The following is a 23025-nucleotide window of genomic DNA, read 5'->3' as shown; positions in this document are numbered from 1 at the left end:
TCCTCCTGAATCTGAGATTCGACTTCCCGACGGACCCTCCTCTCCAGCACCCCTGAATAGACCTTACCAGGGAGGCTGAGCAGTGTGATCCCCCTGAAGTTGGAACACACCCTCCGGTCCTCCTTCTTAAAAAGGGGGACCACCACCCCAGTCTGCCAATCCAGAGGCACTGTCCCCGATGTCCACGCAATGTTGCAGAGGCGTGTCAACCAGGACAGCCCCACAACATCCAGAGCCTTTAGGAACTCCGGGCGAATCTCATCCACCCCCGGGGCCCTGCCACCGAGGAGCTTTTTAACTACTTCGGTGACCTCAAACCCAGAGATAGGAGACCCCGCCTCAGAGAACCCACACTCTGCTTCCTCATGGGAAGGCGTGTCGGTGGAATTGAGGAGGTCTTCAAAGTATTCTCCCCACCGACTCACAACGTCCCGAGTCCAGGTCAGCAGCGCCCCATCCCCACTATACACAGTGTTGGTGGTGCACTGCTTTCCTCTCCTGAGACGTCGGATGGTGGGGCCAGAATTTCCTCGAAGCCGTCCGGAAGTCTTTCTCCATAGCCTCACCGAACTCCTCCCATACCAGAGTTTTTGCTTCAGCGACCACCAGAGCTGCATTCCGCTTGGCCAGCCGGTACCCATCAGCTGCCTCAGGAGTCCCACAGGCCAAAAAGGCCCAATAGGACTCCTTCTTCAGCTTGACGGCATCCCTCACCGTTGGTGTCTACCAACAGGTTTGGGGATTGCCGCCATGACAGGCACCGACCACCTTACGGCCACAGCTCCGGTCGGCCGCCTCAGCAATGGAGGCGTGGAACATGGTCCACTCGGACTCGATGTCCCCAGCCTCCCCCGGAACATGAGCAAAGTTCTGTCGGAGGTGGGAGTTGAAACCTCTTCTGACAGGGGATTCTGCCAGATGTTCCCAGCAGACCCTCACAATACGTTTGGGCCTGCCACGTCGGACCGGCATCTTCCCCCACCATCGGAGCCAACTCACCACCAGGTGGTGATCAGTTGACAGCTCCGCCCCTCTCTTCACCCGAGTGTCCAAGACATGTGGCCGCAAGTCCGATGACACGACCACAAAGTCGATCATCGAACTGCGACCTAGGGTGTCCTGGTGCCAAGTGCACATGTGGACACCCTTATGCTTGAACATGGTGTTCGTTATGGACAATCCATGACGAGCACAGAAGTCCAATAACAGAACACCGCTCGGGTTCTGATCAGGGGGGCCGTTCCTCCCAATTACGCCCTTCCAGGTCTCACTGTCATTGCCCACGTGAGCATTGAAGTCCCCCAACAGAACAATGGAGTCCCCAGCGGGGGCGCTCTCCAGCACCCCCTCCATGGAAAAAAGGGTGGGTACTCTGAACTGCTGTTTGGTGCATAGGCACAAACAACAGTCAGGACCCGTCCCCCCACCCGAAGGCGGAGGGAGGCTACCCTCTCGTCCACCGGGGTGAACCCCAACGTACAGGTGCCGAGCCGGGGGGCAATAAGTATACCCACACCTGATTGGCGCCTCTCAACGTGGGCAACTCCAGAGTGGAAGAGAGTCCAACCCCTCTCGAGAGGACTGGTACCAGAGCCCAAGCTGTGTGTGGAGGCGAGTCCGACTATATCTAGTCGGAACTTCTCGACCTCACACACCAGCTCGGGCTCCTTCCCTGCCAGAGAGGTGACATTCCACGTCCCTAGAGCCAGCTTCTGTAGCCGGGGATCGGATCGCCAAGGTCCCCGCCTTCGGCCACCGACCAGCTCACACTGCACCCGACCCCTATGGCCCCTCCCACAGGTGGTGAGCCCATGGGAAGGGGGACCCACGTTACCCTTTCGGGCTGTGCCCGGCCGGGCCCCATGGGTGCAGGCCCGGCCACCAGGCACTCGCCTTCGAGCCCCACCACCAGGCCTGGCTCCAGTGGGGGGCCCCGGTGACCCGCGTCCGGGCAAGGGAAAACGAAGTCCATTGTTTGTCGTCATCATTCGGGGTCTTTGAGCCGTGCTTTGTCTGGTCCCTCACCTAGGGCTTGTTTGTCATGGGTGACCCTGCCAGGGGCATAAAGCCCCAGACAACTTAGCTCCTAGGATCACTGGGACACACAAACCCCTCCACCACGACAAGGTGACGGCTCAAGGAGGGGAAGATAAATACAAACAAACTAATAGGAAGTTCATCACAGGAAAGAAGTGAAATGTATTTGAACTGGCCAATCAATCCCCAGACTTAAACCCGAAAGAGCTTGCATTTAACATGCTAATGAAGGATTTGAGAGCGGCCCCAAAACAAACAACCATTGAACAAGGCTGTGGTTAAAGCCCGGAAAAGCAAAACATTGGTCATGTCAGTGGACCATAGGCATGATGCAATTATTGCAACCAAAGGATTTCTGTGTAAATTTGAAGTCTTATTTGCGTTAATCTAGTTTATGTATCTGTTGCAATACTTCTGCTCACCTAAATATCTGTCAGATTACAAATAATGGTAATTTGAGTTGTTTTATTGAAATCAGATAGAAATCCCTGAAAATAAAAGATGAACGATAGAGCTTTTCTTATATTCGTATTTTGATGGCAAACCAAATTGCTTTCAGTCCAAACCTTGGCCAATACTTTTGAAAGGCAGTGTATGCACTAAAAAACACTAATTCATTCTTTTGTCCCACCTTTTAGTGACAAAGTCACTTCTGATTTGGTTTCTAAAATTGGAGATAAGAACTGGAAGATTAGAAAGGAAGGTCTTGATGAAGTTGCTGCCATCATCTCCGAAGCAAAATTCATCACAGCCAACATCGGGGAGCTCTCTCTGGCCTTGAAAGGACGACTCAGCGATTCTAACAAGATCTTGGTAGGTCTATGGTTTATGCTGTCTGTATACTACACATTCTAAGGGCATTAAACCCTGTAAATTTTGTATGACATAGAGGTGTGGTTATAATGGTCAATAGGGACTTCACGCAAGCTTGATTCCTTTGCATTTTGACTACAGAGATAAAAAGGGTCTCAACAGAAGCCTCCAATAACACCACAGAAGTTGCTAGATTGTTTCTTGTTAGGTGTTGCTTTTTTTAAAAACAGCCGCCTGAAGGTCTGAAAAGTATAGCAACCAAATCGCCACATAATCAACACTGAGTAGTGCTCTCTTTGTAGTAATTCCCTAGCTCCTCCCAGGTTATCGTAACAAAAGCAGTAACGAAGATTCGTGTGACATGGAAGTGTATTGTAATTGATCCTTTTTGCATTTTGAAAGAATGTCAGACTTATGAAGTTACCCGTCTGTCTTGTTTTATATTGTGAAAAAAATGCATACTACAACCACGGCAATAAATGTATGGTTAAATTAATAGATCTGTCAATCAAAGCTAAGGATTATCAGTTTTTATATATTTATTTATTTTGGTGCCGTTGAACTTGCTGGTGGTCAAAGTTCTGGCAAGTTTGTGTGAGTGTTTTGTAAGAAGGTAAACAACTTGGTGATTCATCTTCAAGGCGCTAAAGTGCAACCAATTTGGGCACACATGCGGCCTAATTTTTCAGTGGTGTGCCTAAAAAAACTCTGTTGGACTGGGGGGTCTGCGTAGTGATGTCGTTTGCGAACAAAGCAGCTCTTGGATCCAGTTGTTTGAAGTAAACGACAGGAGTGACCTCAGAATCAGAATCATCTTTATTTGCCAAGTACGTCCAAAAAACACACAAGGAATTTGTCTCCGGTAGTTGGAGCGGCTCTAGTACGACAACAGACAGTCCGTTGACAGAGAGACTTTTGAGACATAAAGACATTGAGAAAAACAGTCACTGAGCAATAAAGAGTTGCTAGTTATCTGGTAATGCCGGTACAAATTTTTTATTTTTTCAACAATTGTGCAAAAAGATGCAGTCCTTTAGCACTTAGAGCAGTTTGAATGACTAATATAGCAATAGTCCGACGCAATGACCATTGTGCAAAGGGCGCCGAGACTTCAAGAAATGTATGCAGTTTAAAGAGACTAGTAGTGCGATAAGCTGGGACAATGTTGATTGTGCAAATGTTGCAGATACTCCTCAGTCAGTGTGGAAGTGGTGCAGATGCTAGTCTGGAATGAGTGGCTAGCATTGGTCAACAACAAATATGCAAACAGTGCAGCGTGGCTAGACTACTACAGTGAGTGCACGAGTAATGTATAATTGGCCCGACAGAAATGTAACAACAAACTCAAGAAACAAAAATGGCAGCATGTTGCAATGGAATTGTACGTTAGCTGTTTAAGAAGTTGATTGCAAGAGGGAAGAAGCTGTTGGAATGTCTGCTAGTTCTAGTTTGCATTGATCGGTAGCGCCTACCTGAGGGAAGGGGCTGGAAGAGCCGGTGACCGGGATGCGGAGGGTCCGAGAGGATTTTGCACGCTCTTGTCTTAGTCCCGGCAGCGTGCAAGTCCTCAAGGGTGGGTCGGGGGATACCGACAATCTTTTCAGCAGTATTGATTGTCCGTTAGTCGGAGTTTGTACTTTTTTTGTAGCAGCACCAAACCAGACTGTGATGGAAGAACACATGACTGACTCGATGACCACAGTGTAGAACTGCTTCAGCAGCTCCTGTGGCAGACCGTGCTCTTTCAGAAGCCGCAGGAAGTACATCCTCTGCTGGGCCTTTTTGAGGACGGAGTTGATGTTGATCGCCAACTTCAGGTCCTGAGAGACTGTAATTCCCAGGAACTTGAAGGTCTTGACAATTGACACAAGGCAGCTGGACAACGTGAGGGGCAGCTGTGGCGAAGGATGCCTCCTGAAGTCCACGATCATCTCTACAGTCTTGAGCGTGTTCAGCTCCAGGTTGTGTCGGCCGCACCACAGCTCCAGCCGCTCCACCTCCTGTCGATATGCAGACTCGTCACCGTCCTTGATGAGGCCGATGACATACAGATCCAACTTTTTCACTTCTGATCCGATACAGATATCGCAGCCTAGAATTTTGCAATTCAGCAATAAATTATACATAATTTTTTTGTAGTATGTCATGTTGGAAAAGGCTTGAAGTGATATTACTTAGAGAACAATAATCAGCAACAGGTGTGAAGAAAAAAATTCCCATTTATAATGATAAACTTTAAAAATGATATACTACAATTACATTTCCTAATATAACTATATATTAGTTATATTAGGAAATCGTGAAAAATAACTTCAATAAAACCACTCAAAAATTTTATTTAAATTGCAAAACAAGTACTTTTTAACTTAAACATGTCCATATTCTACAACCCCAATGCCAATGAAGTTAACTTAGTTAGTGTTAAACATAAATAAATACATCCATTTTCTGAGCCGCTTCTCCTCACAAGGGCCGCGGGAGTGCCTATCCCAGCTATCATCGGGCAGGAGGCGGGGTACACCCTGAAGTGGTCGCCAGCCAAACTTGATTGTTTTTAGCAAATCAATAACTTTGAATTTTATGGCTGCAACACATTCCCAAAAAGCTGGGAAAGATGGCAAAAAAGACTGAGAAGGTTGAGGAATGCTCATCAAACACCTGTTTGGAACAACAAGACCACCTTTACTCTTATGCATTCGGTACCAATTCCCTCTCCAAATCCAGGCTCGACCTCGTGTTATATATGAGTTAGTTCTATGGTGTCAACTGTTCCTGCTTTGGTCATCTGACTGTGGTCGGGAGACGCAGGAGAGATGATTCCTCTCAGGCTGATGTTGTCCTCCTCCGGGCTATCTTCCTTCACAGGTTGGCGCAGCTGATTGAGAGGCAGGCAGCAAGGAAGGCACAGGAGCAAATATGTTGTGGGGATGGGCTTCATTTGCAACACTGTCCTGCATGTCCTGATCGCACTACTCGTCACTTTAAACCGCATACACTCCTTGCACAATGGTCATTGCACCGGACTATCGCAATATTAGTCATTCGAACTGCTCTAAGTGCTAGAGGACTCTGCATCTTTTTGCACAATTGTTTTTTGTCAATGTCTTTATGTCTCCAAAGTGTTCTGTAAATTGACTTTCTGTTGTACTAGAGCGGCTCCAACTACCGGAGACAAATTCCTTGTGTGTTTTGGACATACTTGGCAAATAAAGATGATTCTGATTCTGATTCTGATGTTGGTTCCTTCAAGCGTGCACTCTTTGGCTCACTAACTATTCCTTGTCGCCGTCGCTACACTTGTGCCACAATACACACACACACGCACTTCGTATGATCTCTTCCTCAGTAGTGCATCTCCGCCCCATGCGAAGTTGTGCACACACTCACACAGATGCCACACAGACACTGAGCTCCCTGTAACATTGACATCAGACAATGCTGTAACAATGTTGTGCACTGTCTCCCGCCCCGCCCCAAAAAAGAAAAAAAAATTGCACGCGATCTATCTGGGAGTGACGTATTGGGCACCCTTGATCTATAGATTTATTGATTCAATAAGTAGTTAATAACATCCCTAATGTCAATTGAAGCATTACAGCAAAAAGTATTTGCTTTTTCTCTGCCAACTGTTGACACTTGTACTACCCCTGATTGTGCACCTTAAAACGGTGTTGTCTGATTGTTTTAATTGGGCATAAGCTTCTTTGTTTCTTCTATCGCCGTCAGTAACATGGATTCTGCCATACAGTTGTGTGAATACACCTCAGGGCGCATATAAATTAGTTTTCCATAGTTTAGAGAAGTGGTCATTCAAGATTGTAATTGAAATATTTTAAATGACACTTGTATATGTGTTTTCCAGGTCCAGCAGAGCCTGTCTATCCTGCAGCAGCTGCCCACAGCCATGGGGCCTGGACTCAAACAGCATGTTAAAACACTAGGATTCCCCATCATCACTGTGCTTGGCGACAGTAAGGTACATAAGCTGAGGATGCAAAATATTCATGTGCATTATGTGATGATGATGCATAAATCATGCCTAAAGGCATTATGCTTATGGTTGGACTGGGTCTCCGTATATGAACAATATTCCTCTTTAGTCCAACGTTAGGGCAGCTGCAATGGCCACTCTGCAGGCCTGGGTGGAACAGACTGGGATGAAAGAATGGCTGGAAGGAGAGGAGCTATCAGAGGAGTTGAAGAAAGAGAATCCCTTTCTACGTCAAGAGGTACACAGTCACATATGACGGACTAAACATGCACAAGAAACAATGGGGAAGGAAAAAAAATAAATCAGCTCATTCAGAAAATTCAAATTCAGAGCCTTCCCCAAGTTGAGGAGTTCAAGTATCTCCGGGTCTTGTTCACTCGTGAGGGAAGAATGCAGCAGGAGATCTACAGGCGCATCGCTTCTGCAGTGATGTGGACTCTGTATCGGTCTGTCGTGGTAAAGAAGGGGCTGAGCTAAAAGGCAAAGCTCTCGAATTACCGATTGATCTATGTTCCTACCCTCACCTATGGTCGTGAGAGAACGAACAAGATCGCGGATACAAGCAGCCGAAATGAGCTTCCACCGCAGGGTGTCTAGGCTTTCCCTTAGACATAGGGTAAGATTGCAGGGGCTCAGAGTTGAGGCGCTGCTCCTCCACATTGACAGGAGGTAGATGAGGTGGCTCAGGTATATGGTTAGAATGCCTCCTGGCACGTCCCCTGGGAGGAACACCCCAGGACACATTGGAGAGACTTTCTCCCGGTTGGCTTGGCAATTCCTCGGGATCCCCCCGGAAGAGCTGACTGAAGTGGCTGGGGAGAGGGGATTCCCTGCTTTCCCCCGCGACCCGACCTTGGATAAGTGAAAGTTAAATGGATCGATGGAAAGCAAGGGTTATATAGTTCTTTAATCATTAGATGTTGCATGATGTAAATGTTCAAAAACAAAACTCTCTCCTTCCTCTCTCAGTTGTTAGGCTGGTTAGCGGAGAAGTTACCCACCCTAAGGACTGTGCCAAGCGATTTAATGGCTTGCATCCCCAATCTCTACGCCTGCTTAGAAGACCGAAACGGTGATGTGAGGAGGAAGGCTCAAGATGCTCTACCCATGTTCATGATGCACCTTGGCTATGACAAGATGAACAAGGCTGCTGGCAAACTGAAGGTACTGGAAAATGTTTTTGAGCTTTAAATTGCTAAATTATAGAAAATGGTTTGACTCTTTCTCAACAGTACTCCATTACAGTGCTTTCTATAATACTGTATTTCTTTATTCTTGCTTCGATTAGCTGTCTTCTAAAGACCAGGTCGTAGCCATGTTGGAAAAGGCCAGAGCGGTGATGCCAGCTAAACCCGCTGCTCCTGCCAAAACTGGAGGAGCAAAAGTCCCATCCGAGACAACTAGAGCGGGTTAGTATTCCTCTATAACTGTATAATATATAAAATAACGAGGGGTGGAAAGGCAGAAATCCTAACTTGATACCACACATTTAGTGACCGTAATGATGATTTCTTAATGTTAATATTATGATATTGCTATAAGAAATGTAAAATTAAAAAAACTACAAGAAAATACAGATGCAGGTACCTTAAGCGCTACAAAATGTTTACACAACATTGAGCGCTTCTCTTATTGGTTATAAGAATGTAAGCCAGAAGGTACTTGTATTGCGTATAGCAGTACAATTGATGTGAACGAAGCAGCACAAATAAGCTAAAAAATTTAGCAAAACTGGTGTTTGTTGAAATGTCTACTATTTCTATCTGGATAATCTAGAGCAGGGGTTTACAAACTTAGTTTTGTCGCGGGCCAAATTGTAGTTATGGTTTACCTCAGAGGGCCGTTATGACTCTGAAACTATATAATGACTGTGAAACTATATAAATGTACAAATCATATTATTACATATACAGTGGGTACAGAAAGTATTCAGACCCCCTTGAATTTCTCATTGTTATATTGCAGTGCCGGGTTTTCTCTACACATACCACTTAAAATTAAGCCCAGAAAGTTCTATTTTGGTCTCATCAGAATAGAGAATCTTTGAGTCCTTAGGTTGTTTTTTTTTTTATCAAACCTCATGCGGGCTTTCATATCTTGCACTGAGGGGAGAGGGTTCCGTCGGGCCACTCTCCCATAAAGCTCCGACTGGTGGAGGGCTGCAGTGATGGTTCACTTTCGCGAACTTTCTCTCATCTCCCAACTGCATCTCTGGAGCTCAGCCACTAGTGATCTTTGGGTTCTTCTTTACCTCTCTCCCCAAGGCTCTTCTCCCCCGATTGCTCAGTTTGGACGGACTGCCAGCTCTAGCAAGGATTCTGGTCTTCACAAACGTCTTCCTTTTAAGGATTATGGAGGACACTGTGCTCTTAGGACCCTTAAGTGTTGCAGAAACTTTTTTTTTTTTTTTTTTAAACCTTGTCCAGATCTGTGCCTTGCCACAATTCTGTCTGTGAGCTCTTCAGGCAGTTCCTTTGACCTCATGATTCTCATTTGCTCTGACATGCACTGTGAGCTGTGTCTTATATACACAGGTGTGTGACTTTCCTAATCAAGTCCAATCAGTATAATCAAACACAGCTGGACTCCAATAAGTGTGTAGAACCATATCAAGGATGATCAGAATAAATGGACAGCACCTGAGTTAAATGTCACAGCAAAGGGTCTGAATACTTATGGCTGTGTGATATTTGTTTTTCTTTTTTAATCTGCAAAAAATTCAACAATTCAGTGTTTTTCAGTCAATATGGGGTGCTGTATGCACATTTGAGGAAAAAAGAAAAAATATTTTAGCAAATAGCTGCAATATACCAAAGAGTGAAACATTTAAGGGGGTCTGAATACTTTCCGTACCCACTGTATCGTGGACCCCTGCAAATTCACATACGCAGATTCACCTGTTTTAATTATTTTGGGGAACTTATCCCTGGTTATTTGCGATATTTTTTTTCCGGATACCACAATTTGTATTTATTTATAAAATGTATTTACCCGATCCCCTGCTTATTCGCTTTTCCCCACCCCGGAGGAAAATTGTCATTTTTTTCCCATGGCAATTACAATGAGCGTCAGTTATTTGCGGAATTTCCCTATTCACGGTCAGGCCCCGTCCCCATCTCCCGCAAATAGTGGGGGTCCACTGTACACAACATATTGTTGGATTACTAGTTTTGAAAACAACAACAGTAACAAAAGAAATGCTTGCAATATCACATTATTAAAGGTGACGTATTTTGGGTCTTTAGACCTCCATAGAGTGACTCTCTAACATGGACTTAGTATAAAAGTGTGAATTTCATTTTGAAAAACACCTTGGTTTTTTCATGAGTGTGCAGAAATGTGCCCCTCTGACAGCTACAGGTGCTGGTCATATAATTAGAATATCATGAAAAAGTTGATTTATTTCAGTAATTCCATTCAAAAAGTGTAACTTGTATAATGTATACATTCATTTCACACAGACTGACATGTTTCAAGTGTTTATTTCTTTTCATTTTGATGATTATAACTCACCACTGATGAAAACCCCTAATTGAGTATCCCAGAAAATTTTAATATTGTGGAGAGGTGCAATATTGAAGACACCTGGTGCCACACTCTAATCAGCTACTTAACTCAAAGCACCTGCAAAGGTCTTTAAATGGTCTCTCGGTCTAGTTCTGTAGGCTGCACAATCATGGGGAAGACTACTAACCTGAGTTGTACAAAAGATGACCATTGACACCTTGCACAAGGAGGGCAAGGTCGTTGCTAAAGAGGCTGGCTGGTCACAGAGCTCTGTGTCCAAGCACATTAATAGAGAGGCAAAGGGAAGGAAAAGATGTGGTTAAAAAAGTGTTGGGGTAACCGCACTCTGGAGAGGATTGTGAAACGAAGCCCATTCAGAAATGTGGGGGAGATTCACAGAGTGGACTGCAGCTGGAGTCAGTGCTTCAAGAGCCACCACGCACAGACATATGCAAGACATGGGTTTCAGCTGTCACATTCTTTGTGTCAAGCCACTCTTAAACAAGAGATAGCGTGAGAAGCGTCTCGCCTGGTCTAAAGAGGTCCCAGGGTCTGGAGGAAGAGATGCACAGAATCCACGTTGCTTGAGGTCGAGTGTAAAGTTTCCACAGTCAGTAATGGTTTGGGGTGTCATGACATGTGCTGGTGTTGGTCCACTGTGTTTCCTTAAGGCCTCTTTATACTCCCCCGCGCGCACACGGCACATATTGTCAACGCGCGCAGAATGGCGCGGAGATCATCTCTCATGATTGGTCTGTTTTAGTTACATGCAGTGATATATATATATATATATATATATATATATATATATATATATATATATTGCTGATTTTTATTAGTTATCTTTGATATTGTTTGTTCAATGTATTTGTTATCCATTGCTCTTGCCTCTCAATATATTGTTTAGGCCTGCCACCATAGCAATTTTTTTAGAACGATGTATTTTTCCGCAAAACTTTCAGGATAAACGATTGTATTGTTGTTGTTTTTTTTATGCCACTGATATAAGAGCATAATAAAAAATTCTACACCTTAAAAATTCTGGCCTAGTAATCAAACATGAGCACAACTACTTAATGTTCCCTCATTTACTAAATAAAAGAACGGCTGCATTTCACAATAAGAGAAAGTAAATAAGTTATACATGTTCAAATAAAGTGCTTAAGGACATTAGTTTGTTTACCCTTTTCTGTTTGGCATGTTGACACAACAGTGAAGTCTCAAACAATTTTACATATTTCAATTTAAGTCTTAACTGAACTGTTTTAGTTTTTGTTCAATACCTTTGTTTTGTTTCGTAATGGCACTTCACATTCATGCACTTTTAATAAGTGGATGAAGACCGCGGTCCGGCAGTTAGTGACCGCTGTATGTCACCACGATCGAGCAAGCTGTTTAGCTCCTTAGCTCACGAACTAGTTAACTCACGGGCTAGCGAACTTAATAGTTAACTTTCCCGTCAAGTGTCCCAAGTGTGTGCATCTACAAGGCCACAGCTATTCTGTCATCGGCTCACTGCGTCGTGAGCGGTGCACCGGGTGTTACCACAACAATGAAAACTTTAGTCTGGAAAAAAGTATCATAATTGTATTTATGGAACAGATTCGCCATGCTATATGCGTCCCTGGTCATTTTTTAGCGTCTCAGATGCGAGATGCACATTAAACGAGATCCCTGTAAAGTTTTAAAATTTTAATGCGTTTTATTGGTAAACCATAAAATACTTAATATGCCCGAATTACATTGCTTCATAACTGGTATTTGATGTATAATATTGTTTTAATAAGATGGCCCAAAAGTAAATGCCGTCTGCTACATTTTATTTCACATTTCAGATATTGTGTTCTGTATATCTTTTGGAACTATTTTATCTCTAAGATTCAGAGTTAATAGTTTTGCCCAAGAGAGTGGCGGTTATAATTTGGGGCAATAGGAGTCTGTTCTGTGGGTAATTTACAAATGTTTTCACATTTTCCGCAGCCTATAGGTCTCAGGCAGTCAGTGAGGACGTTGTCGATAATAAACCTGAAGCTAAAAAGGTCAGAGGGGGAGTAGCTGCTAAGAAGGTATGTCTGTATCAACACCTGTAACAAAAACAATAGCCGTCTCCATTATTTGTGGATGTCTGATTGTTTCTTTGTAATAGTCATTTGTTGTTTGCTATTGAAACCTGAACATTTAATGAAAAGTCTGTTTTAGAGTCCAACCATAATTATTTTCCACCGTTTAATCTGTGTTGAGCCCCAATATTCACAAATGGTTATTGTAATACACCATTGTGTAGTTAAATGTGGAACAAATACAAAACAAGTACTTAGATTAATGTAATTTAAAATCTAAGGATAGTTTAACTTTGTGCGCTCTCTTGTAGAGTATTTAAATGTATTTTGTTGCAGTCAAATTAACACAATCAGTATCTTTGGTTTTCCCACATCCTTTTTGTATTTCCGTTATGTTTGTTCAGAGACATTTTGTAATGTATGTCATATGTCACCCCTCAGTTCTTGACTGATTTGTCAACATTTGGTTTTTCTGTTCGCTCAGCAACTCTCTCCCCCTGAGGAACCAGACCTTACCCCTCCCTCAAAGGACAAGGACAGTAATGCTAATAAAAAGCCCCTCAACAAAGGGAAGACTACTGCTGGCAGTCAACAGGTAGATGTGGAACAGATGTGCTCCTGATGAGACAATTGTTACACAACTACCACTCATCAAACACTGCTGTGTGCTCTAAAGTCACAGAGCCAAAGTCCAGCCAATGTAGACAAGTTTTGACAGACTAATGAGTGCGCACTAAGCTTTAATATTCTTCATGACACATGGGCCTGGTGTTTACACTGTCCAGTCCTCAGCCCATAGTCCTTAAATGTGGTGTCACTGTTTAAATCTATAATCAAAATAATACACTCCTCTTTCTTAGGTGAAAGTTTACTAACCTATCCACTCATGAGTTTTGATTAAATGAATATTTTACTTTTGACAAAATATTATTCAAATTGCAGTACTTGCATGCTTAGAGAAATGGAACACAAATGAGTGATCACTGTGTTTTCCTATCACTTCACTGCATGAATTGAGTTGTTGCATGTTTAAGGAACGTCATAATCAGTTTCCACCTGTTCTGTCTGCCACTTACAAAGTTCTTTATTTTCAGTGTGATGTATGCATTTTGTTAAACAGTAAATTATTTTATAAAAATGTCTGAAATTTAGACCTTGCCCCACGTTCAGATTGCATCTAGTAAGAAGCCTGTAGCCAAAGGCATGAAAGATGACGAGGATCGGTCTGGACCCCTCTTCATCCTTATCCCCAATGCTAAGGAGCAGAGGATCAAAGAGGAGAAGCAACTGAAGGTACCCGACTGACTGCAATGATATCTAAACAGGGAGTACTTAGCTGTTAGCCATTTTCATTCAGTATTCCAGAAAATGTTAATCAGTGAATAAATGGCAAAAATGCCCTCCTGCAGCAATGTAATTATTCTTTGTGGTACAGAATGTTGTCAAATAAAATGGAGTGTGCTGTAATGTGACCAGTGTCACTGAAACCTAGAGAACCAATAATAATTTGTGCAACATTTTAATAGAATGTAACACCGGCATTTGGCTTTGAACTTGATTGTTCTGTCCTAATAGATTTTGAAATGGAACTTCATAACTCCTCGAGATGAATATTTGGAACAGCTTAAAACTCAGATGTCGACCTGCTTTGCCAAGTGGCTCCAGGATGAACTTTTCCATCTTGACTTCCAGAGACAAGTAAAGGCCATTAGCGTCATGATTGAGGTGAGGACTCATGTACAGGTGCTGGTCATATAATTAGAATATCATGAAAATTTATTTCAGTAATTTAATTCAAAAAGTGAAACTTGTATATTATATTCATTCATTACGGACAGACCGATATATTTCAAATGTTTCTTTTAATTTGGATTATAACTGACAGCAAATGAAAATTCCAAATTCAGTATCTCAGAAAATTAGAATATTAAGAACAATACAAAAAATATTTCTCGAAATGTTGGTCAACTGAAAAGTATGAACATGAAACATATGAGCATGTACAGCACTCAGTACTTAGTTGGGGCTCCTTTGGCCGAAATTACTGCAGCAATGCGGCGTGGCATGGAGTCGATCAGTCTGTGGCACTGCTCAGGTGTTATGAGGGCCCAGGTTGCTCTGATAGTGGCCTTCAGCTCCTGCATTGTTGGGTCTGGCGTATCGCATCTTCGTCTTCACAATAGCCCATAGATTTTCAATGGGGTTGAGGTCAGGTGAGTTGGCTGGCCAATCAAGAACAGGGATACCATGGTCCTTAAACCAGGTACTGTTAACTTTGTCACTGTATGCAGGTGCCAAGTCCTGTTGGAAAATGAAATCTGCATCTCCATAAAGTTGGTCAGCAGCAGGCAACATGAAGTGCTCTAAAACTTCCAGGTAAACTGCCGCGTTGACCTTGGACCTAAGGAAACACAGTGGACCAACAACAGCACATGTCATGGCACTCCAAACGATCACTGACTGTGGAAACTTCACACTCGACCTCAAGCAATGTGGATTCTGTGCCTCTCCTCTCTTCCTCCAGACTCTGGGACCTTGATTTCCAAAGGACATGCAAAATTTACTTTCATCAGAGAACAAAACTTTGGACCACTCAGTAGCAGTCCAGTCATCCTCTCTTTTAGCTCAGGAGAGATGCAGTCTCTTGTTCAATAATGGCTTGACACAGGGAATACGACAGCTGAAACTCTTGTCTTGTATACGTCTCTGTGTGGTGGTTCTTGAAGCACTGACTCCAGCTGCAGTCCACTTTTTGTGAATCTCCCCCACATTTTTGAATGGGTTTTGTTTCACAATCCTCTCCAGGGTGCGGTTATCCCTATTGCTTGTACACTTTTTTTTTTTCTACCACATCTTTTCCTTCCCTTTGCTTCTCTCTTGTGCTTGGACACAGAGCTCTGTGACCAGCCAGCCTCTTTAGCAACGACCTTTCGTGTCTTGCCCACCTTGTGCAAGGTGTCAATGGTCATCTTTTGTACAACTCTCAGATCAGCAGTCTTCCCCATGATTGTGTAGCCTAGAGAACTAGACTGAGAGACCATTTAAAGACCTTTGCAGGTGCTTTGAGTTAAGTAGCTGATTAGAGGGTGGCACCAGGTGTCTTCAATATTGCACCCCACCATAATATACTAATTTTCTGAGATACTCAATTTTGGGTTTTCATGAGTTGTTAGTTATAATCATCAACAAAAGAAATAAACACTTGAAATAGGTCAGTCTGTGTGAAATGAATGTATACATTATACAAGTTTTACTTTTTGACTGGAATTACTGAAATAAATCAACTTTTTCATGATATTCTAATTATATGACCAGCACCTGTAACTGCTGAGGTGCAGAAGTCTCATTGAAAGTTCAAAAAATCGTTTGATTGCAGTAATTGCCTCAAAAGGTTGTGCAAAAAAAAAAAGTTTTGGGTACTATCATTTGTGTCCAGGGCTGTTTCATGATTTTGATTTTAAATGTAATTGTTGAACTACAATGTCTGATTTTGATTGGGTAATTTTCATTGAATTTGTATATTTATTACTTTGTCAGAATCAAGTTGTTTCGGTGACCACTGTGACTTTTTCTTTCATTAAGAGAGTGGTACAAACAATTCTGTCCATGTGTGTACATATGTCTCCTTGTTGCTATGGATGCATCGATCAAAGTCTGAAATATCAAAACAGTCACTGTACTTTTATTTGTCAGAGGCTGGAGAATGAAAGTGATGCCACCATAAGCTGTCTGGACTTAATTCTGAAATGGTTCACTCTACGCTTCTTTGACACCAACACAACAGTCCTGATGAAGGTGCTGGAATATTTGAAGCTGCTCTTTGCCATGCTCGATAGGGAGAACTATAATCTCACTGAGTATGAGGCAAACTCTTTTGTCCCCTACCTTCTACTCAAGGTCAGCACACACCACACTTGGCATGACGGGTTTGTTCTCTGTGAATGACCTTTAATTCTTGGTTCCTCTTTCTTCTTTCTCTTAGGTAGGAGAGTCTAAGGACGTGGTTCGCAAAGATGTTCGCGCAATACTCACGATGCTATGTAAGGTTTACCCTGCATCCAAGGTCTTTCCTTACCTCATGGATGGTACCAAGTCCAAAAACTCAAAACAAAGAGCTGGTAGGTCGCTATAATCTACCAGTTTATTGTTGTTGCATTAAATTACTCAAATTTCATTTCTCTGTTATGAGTGCATGTTTTCTTACAATGCATCTTTGGGTTCGTGTCTTAAGAATGTCTGGAGGAGTTGGGCTGTTTGATAGAAGGCTATGGAATGATTGTATGCCAACCAACTCCGGCCAAGTCTCTGAAAGAGATTGCTGTTCATATTGGTGATAGAGACACTTCTGTCCGAAATGCTGCGCTGAACACGGTAGTGGCTGTCTACAACGTCTGTGGAGACCAGGTCTATAAACTAATTGGAAATGTAAGTTTGAGGATTGCAGTAGTCTGGGTTTATCTAAAACACAACTCCAAATTTGACATTGCCCAATGCCTTATATCCTTTACAGTTGTCAGAGAAAGATATGAGCATGTTGGAGGAGAGAATAAAACGTTCTTCAGCGAAGAAAACAGTTGCTGCGCCAGCCAAGCAGAGTGCAAACGAACGGTCTCAAAGAGATCACCCAGCTAACCCCAATGGCACTTTCCTTCGCAAGTCTGCACAGGAAGACCCCAACAAACTCAAGTAGGTCACCCCGGCGTCTGGAGAGGATCATTTGCACCATGAATGGTAGTTAAATGGAGCAAGAAATGTGTGTTGACATTTGAGAGTAGGGCTGGCTGGACTATATGGAAAAAAAAAACCAACAAAGGATAATTTGTTTTCATATTGTGTGATCTTGATTATAATCACAATTTATTATTATTTTTTAAAAATATTACTTTTACAGCATATGTAAATTACCGACTAACAATTATTTGAATAGATTAAGGTTTCCATCAGCGGCGGCATGGTGGGACTGGTTTGCACATCTGCCTCACAGGTCTGAGGTCCCGGGTTCAAATCCGGCCTCCCTGTGTGAGTTTGCATGTTCTCCCCATGCCTGCGTGGGGGGGGGTTTCTCCGCGTACTCCAGTTTCCTCCCACATTCCAAAAACATGCACGGTGGGAGGGCTGCACGATTATAGCCAAAGTAATAATCAGTTGTTTTCATTAATATTGTAATCACGATTATTCCTCGTGAGGGAAAAAATATTTTTATTGTACTATTTTTCAGCAATAGGTTTTCAGTGCACAATGAGTCTTTAAATAAGAATAGCTAATAATAAATAAATGTGCCCCAAAAAAATTATACTTAAACAATGGCTAACTAAATAAATATGCTATTAAAAAGTGCGATCACGAATTGCAACTTCTTGAAAGCAAATACTGTTTATGCATAAAAGACAATAACATTCGGCTGCAAATACCGACTTCTCATTAGAAATCCCTGTCAATATAGTGCATTGTCAGGTATACGTCTCTGTTGTTCTACTTGACCATTAGTCTGTTGTTCACGGTCGCAAAACTGCAAAGAAGACAACAGCGGTGATTTCCCTCTCCATTTACACCATGCGTTTGTCACTACTGTCAGGCCAGCTGAAAAGTCGAAGTCAAGGGAGCCTTTACGACTGTTAATTCTGTATGTCTTCCCGTGACTTGCCACCTCTGTGCCAACAGGCTGAGAGGGCCAACTTCAAAATTAAAGCTTCATGTGTTACTACATTGGAAATCAATGCCATTTTAGACTTGTTTTTGAAGTTGCCAGCACTTAATGAAGCCTTAACCATGCGTTTTGCCCTTTGGTGGCTGGATGACTCGGTTGCGGAAGCTGCTGCACATTACATTGACATCACTACTTTTCATATGCAGCAATTCCAACATTTTAAATATAAAAAAAAAAAAAAATCGCTGACCGTTAGGCTCATTTAACAATGGCAGCCAAAATCTTGATCACGATTAAAATTGTATTAATTGTGCAGCCCTACATGGTAGGTTAATTGAAGAAAATTGTCCGTATGTGTGAAAATGAGTGCGATTGGTTGTTTATATGTGCCCTACGATTGGATGTTCAGGGTGTACCCCGTCTCTCGCCCGAAGTCAGCTGAGATAGGTACCAGCACACCCACAACCCTCGTGAGGATAAGCGGTTAAGAGAATAGATGGATGGATGGATTAATCTGTTGATTATTTTTTTGAGACATTGATGATTCTTGAAAAAATATTTTAAATTTTCATCCCTTTATTCAAAAAAAATTCAAATTGATTATGATTCAGTTACTGGTTTGGTCTGTTACATGTCAAAAGAGGCAAAAATGTTGATTGTTTTCCCATGGTGTTTGCAAATATATTTTGCTGAAACACAAAGATAATCGGTCTGCTTTATTATAATATAATTATTTACTGTTGAGAGGCTGAAATTCTTAGGATTTGGAAAATTTTCAGTTAAACAAGGTCTCTAAACTATTAATCAAGTAATAGTTATTAATTAAATTGATAATCGATAGTTGTCAATTAATCGATCTACCTATACACAAAACATTTAACAACGTAAAAATTAGCAGGACTGATTACACTACTCAAATGTCTTTTTCTCACAACACCCGTGTTAATTTTTAAAACGGTAAACCCAACATTATATTAGTATACAAAACTAATAAGGCAAATGAAATAATTAGAAATATATAAGGACAATTGTATTCTCATTTCTGAAGGCTGGACCTTTGGTACTGAGTGTATGGTATAAAGTCTCCAGAATTTGAGACGAAATTAGTCTTTGCTAAATGGTTAGCATTCACGATTAGTATTTGTGCACTAGCGATTATCCTTTTAGCTTAAAAAAAAAAAAAAGCTACTGTTCACCTCACTCATACATTATGCACATTACACATGTAATAGTGTAATAGTCTAACAGTGTCTTAAAAATCACTTGATGATTCCCTGTCATTTTTGGCAAAGTTTATCAGTGGCCTAATACTGTGTCCGTCTGCAATAATGAACTTTTTATTTTATTTTTAAATTTTTTTTTCTCTGTGGCGCTTCGAGGCAGAAATTCTGCGCCAAACCTATTTTTGAAGTAGACTTAGCTGAGTTATTCATTTAAAAAATATATATTTTTGTTTTCCCCCAGCCCTACAGTACACTAGTCTGAAGTGCTGTAAATTATTTAGAGGTATATAAAATATAAAATCAACAACTGCCCCCTCGGGGATAATGAAGACACCCGAGGGGCTGCCGGCAATGGGCTCTGTGGAAGGACGGCTGAGGGGGTCTCAGTATCTCCGTACGGAACGGGCCAGTCGAGGAGGTGCAGTTTGGCTTTTTTTACGCACATTTCCGCCATTTCTGAGCTGCAACACTGTGATGGACCTGAAATTTATCACAATCACTAATCATGATCATTTAATTAATCATTTATTTTTTCTAGACACATTCATTGATCATTTATTTTTCTATCGTGAAAGTGAATTTATTGACGTATTGAAGAGTTTAAACTGATCACATAATCAGAAGTTCAATACATTCAGATTTAATTCAGAAATAAGATTAGATTTTCACACTAAAGCATACGATTGTAAACTGTGGAGCTGTCATAAATTGCCTTTGTGTGTGAATAATTATTTGGAAATGTGTACAGCTGACAAGCCATTTTTTACAATTCTTTCCTACTTAAAATGAGTAACTGTAAAATGATGACCGTTTCCTTTTAGAATATAGTAATACAAAAGCAGTAACTGTTTAAATGGGGAGTTGAGATTTTCCACTTAATTAGTATTCTTTTTGCTGACAGTTTTTCTTTCATTCTGTAGTGAATGTCTAGGGTATTTTCTGTCTCCTGCCCTCGGTGATGTCAACATTGAAGGCGTAAAAGTGATGATTCTTCGTCCTTAGATTTTAACATCCATTTTGTGAATAGCTAATCAATAAACAACCAATTCTCGAAGTCATGTACAGGAAACAATGTTTTTCATCTTTCAAAGGAGACAAATCTGTTTTTCATCGCAGAATATGTTTCAAGATGTGGATTAAAATTGTTTCCCTCTTATCATCCCCCCGTAGCCTTGCATGTTGGGTTGCTCTTAACAGATAGAAGAAGAATCACCACTTTTTATTGTCAGAACCTTACATAAATGTTATTCGTATTTGGTACCATTGCCTTTAAACTGTATGAATTGGGTCAAAAGTTTCTCACAATAATTGCTAGGAATTTTCGCCAATTCCTCCTGAGAGAACTGGCGTTAACTAAGCCAAGTTTGTAGGCTGCCTTGCTCTCACATGCCTTTTCAGGTCTGCCCATACATTTTCAATTGGCTTGAGATCAGAGCTTTGTGGTGGCCACTCCAAAACATTGACTTTATCCTTAAACCACTTTGTAACCAGTATGTTTCGGGTCATTGTCCATTTGGAAGACCCATTTGCACCCAAGCTTTAACTTCCTAGCTGAAATCCAGCATCCTACTTTACCAGCCAGTACAGCGCTGTGTCCCGCCACCGTGATGAAAATTTTATAAATTAAATAATAATTGCTGAAATAAGCACTATATTGTTTAACAAAAAAAAGCTGCTTGCGCGTACGCTGTTTGAATTAATGAACTGAGACGTCATCTGAGAACAGGGTCAGTTAAGAGTATATTTATTACAAATATGTATTATTAATAATATAAGATAAGAAAACCTATTAGTTCCACAATGAGTATAGTAAGTATAAATAGCATGCGAGAGAAAACATCTATAAAAGTACAATCACAAAATAGAAATTTTAACTGTCCATGCATAAACGATCCAATTAAATCTATCAGCAATGTTATTTGTTGGCAAAATTAAGTGCTATGTTTTAATTGACTTTTGTGATCTGATTAATCTGATTCAATACTTTTTATTACCTAGGATGGAAACAGAATTAATACAAAGGCCAATTTATCCATAGAGACAGATATTTTTGACAATGGCACATTGAAATCTCATATTTTCATTCAGGCTACAATTGTGTCTGCCGTTACAAGGTGGATGCAATAAAAACAAAATAAATATTGAAGCCATGATTAATTAATGATTACATTTACAGAGTAATGATTAGCTTGTGCAATTGAACAGTATGCAGAATTATTTTTATCCTATTACATAATATACTGCAATAACCTTTCTGCGTAATGTTCTTGACAAAATTTTAGAAATATGGAAATTCAGACAAATTGTTCTGGAAGTGAATTTCTATATTACATATTGGCAGCTCTGGGTACCTGCACCCAAGAATGAACCAGACTTGTGCAATTCCACAATTCTCTTTCTGATATCTTGGCTGATTTGTTTTGACTTTCCTATGATGTTACAAACAAGCGGTGTGTTTCAGGTGGGCCTAGTTTAATAAAAAATCCACAGGTGTGTCTCAAATTAATGCCTAGATCAGATTACAAGACATGTTTGGTCTTTCACGATTGCACTATGTTAGACTACTGCCGTAAAATCTATATCTCGGTCACACAGTGGCAACAGTACATGACGTGTATTCCGATACCACCATATCCCGTCTTTTATGACCACTGGGCTTTATTTTGTCAAATCAAACACTGTCTGGGAGGCGTGACCAAAAAATGTGCCACCTTTCACCGTAACTGGATACAACAGTTACTATGGCGACAAAAAGTTATTGTCAAACAGAATGTTATGTCGCCTAGCAAGCTAGTGGTAGCACTAACGTTTGTACGTAAATATGCCAACGTTCTGTTGAATCATGTGCTAAAGGTTCGGTAAACATTGGTTGTGCGCGTGAATAAATGTTGATAACGGGAGGCGATGTGCCGATCACAATGCGCAATCCAATTGGTCGACAAGGTGTGCTGTCGGAGAGTTGTCTGTGATATGTCACAGTACAAGGAAGATATTCCAAAAAATCAAACATGCTAGAGTTTACATTTTGGCATCATATGGCTAATGTTGGGCCCAATCGTTGGTCATGGATTATACCACACAAGAGGTTTTGTTGTTCCTGACAAAATATGTCTGGCCCGATCTGGGAAATAGCCCGCACTAGCTAATCGGGCCAATATGGGGCTAAAATCCTGAACTCAACTGTTGTCAGTAAATGTCAACAAACCCATCAGAAACTTCCAAAGAAATTACATGTGTTTTCGCACATGGTTTAAAGGCATCATAATCTCACTGTATGTAAACTTTTGACTTTGAAGAATATAATGAAATATTGCCAAAATAATCCGTTACTCGTTCTGGTATTTAGCAAATAGAAATAATTTTAGTAATGTAATTGACCTAAACGGTAAAGTTTAGTCTTCCATGAGGGGAAAAAAGTATTTTTATATAGTGTATGTATATGTAAATGTGGTTTAAACTGTACAGCATATGGACATAGTAATTTGAGACATTAACAATAATTTCCTGGGCTTTACTCATTACTTATCCCCTGTTTCTTTCTTTGTTTTTAAAAGCTTTTCATCATGTGAAGCACATTGAGTTACCTTGTGTATGAAATGCCCGATATAAATAAATAAGCTTTGCTAAACTCGCCATCTTACGTAGACAGTTTAGAATTTTCTTGTTGCCAAATGAAACATCCCAAAAGGCATGGTTGGATGAAGTTAGAACTTACTCAGAGCCCTGAATTCAACCACCTCGAGCAGC

The 23025-nt window shown here is 41.4% G+C and overlaps 1 protein-coding gene across 4 annotated transcripts in view; it reads left to right on the top strand.

Annotated features, from left to right (window-relative positions):
* Positions 1 to 23025, top strand: part of ckap5 (cytoskeleton associated protein 5) — a 111041-nt gene that overhangs the window by 55682 nt on the left and 32334 nt on the right. For 3 of the 4 annotated variants that reach the window (XM_061677394.1, XM_061677395.1, XM_061677393.1), the window contains exons 21-33: positions 2676 to 2850; positions 6713 to 6826; positions 6951 to 7079; positions 7811 to 8005; positions 8130 to 8250; positions 12329 to 12414; positions 12893 to 13003; positions 13579 to 13701; positions 13984 to 14133; positions 16102 to 16305; positions 16391 to 16526; positions 16640 to 16833; positions 16919 to 17094. In XM_061677394.1, coding sequence (XP_061533378.1) covers positions 2676 to 2850; positions 6713 to 6826; positions 6951 to 7079; positions 7811 to 8005; positions 8130 to 8250; positions 12329 to 12414; positions 12893 to 13003; positions 13579 to 13701; positions 13984 to 14133; positions 16102 to 16305; positions 16391 to 16526; positions 16640 to 16833; positions 16919 to 17094 — 1914 coding nt within the window. The remainder of the gene's footprint in view (positions 1 to 2675; positions 2851 to 6712; positions 6827 to 6950; positions 7080 to 7810; positions 8006 to 8129; positions 8251 to 12328; positions 12415 to 12892; positions 13004 to 13578; positions 13702 to 13983; positions 14134 to 16101; positions 16306 to 16390; positions 16527 to 16639; positions 16834 to 16918; positions 17095 to 23025) is intronic. The other variant, XM_061677396.1, reaches the window with a different exon arrangement.

This window comes from Phycodurus eques, chromosome 5 (genome assembly GCF_024500275.1).
Source record: "Phycodurus eques isolate BA_2022a chromosome 5, UOR_Pequ_1.1, whole genome shotgun sequence".
In the NCBI taxonomy this organism is placed as follows: Eukaryota; Metazoa; Chordata; class Actinopteri; order Syngnathiformes; family Syngnathidae; genus Phycodurus; species Phycodurus eques.
Note: the sequence above shows the minus strand (reverse complement) of the source record. Positions and strands in the feature narration are given on the sequence as shown.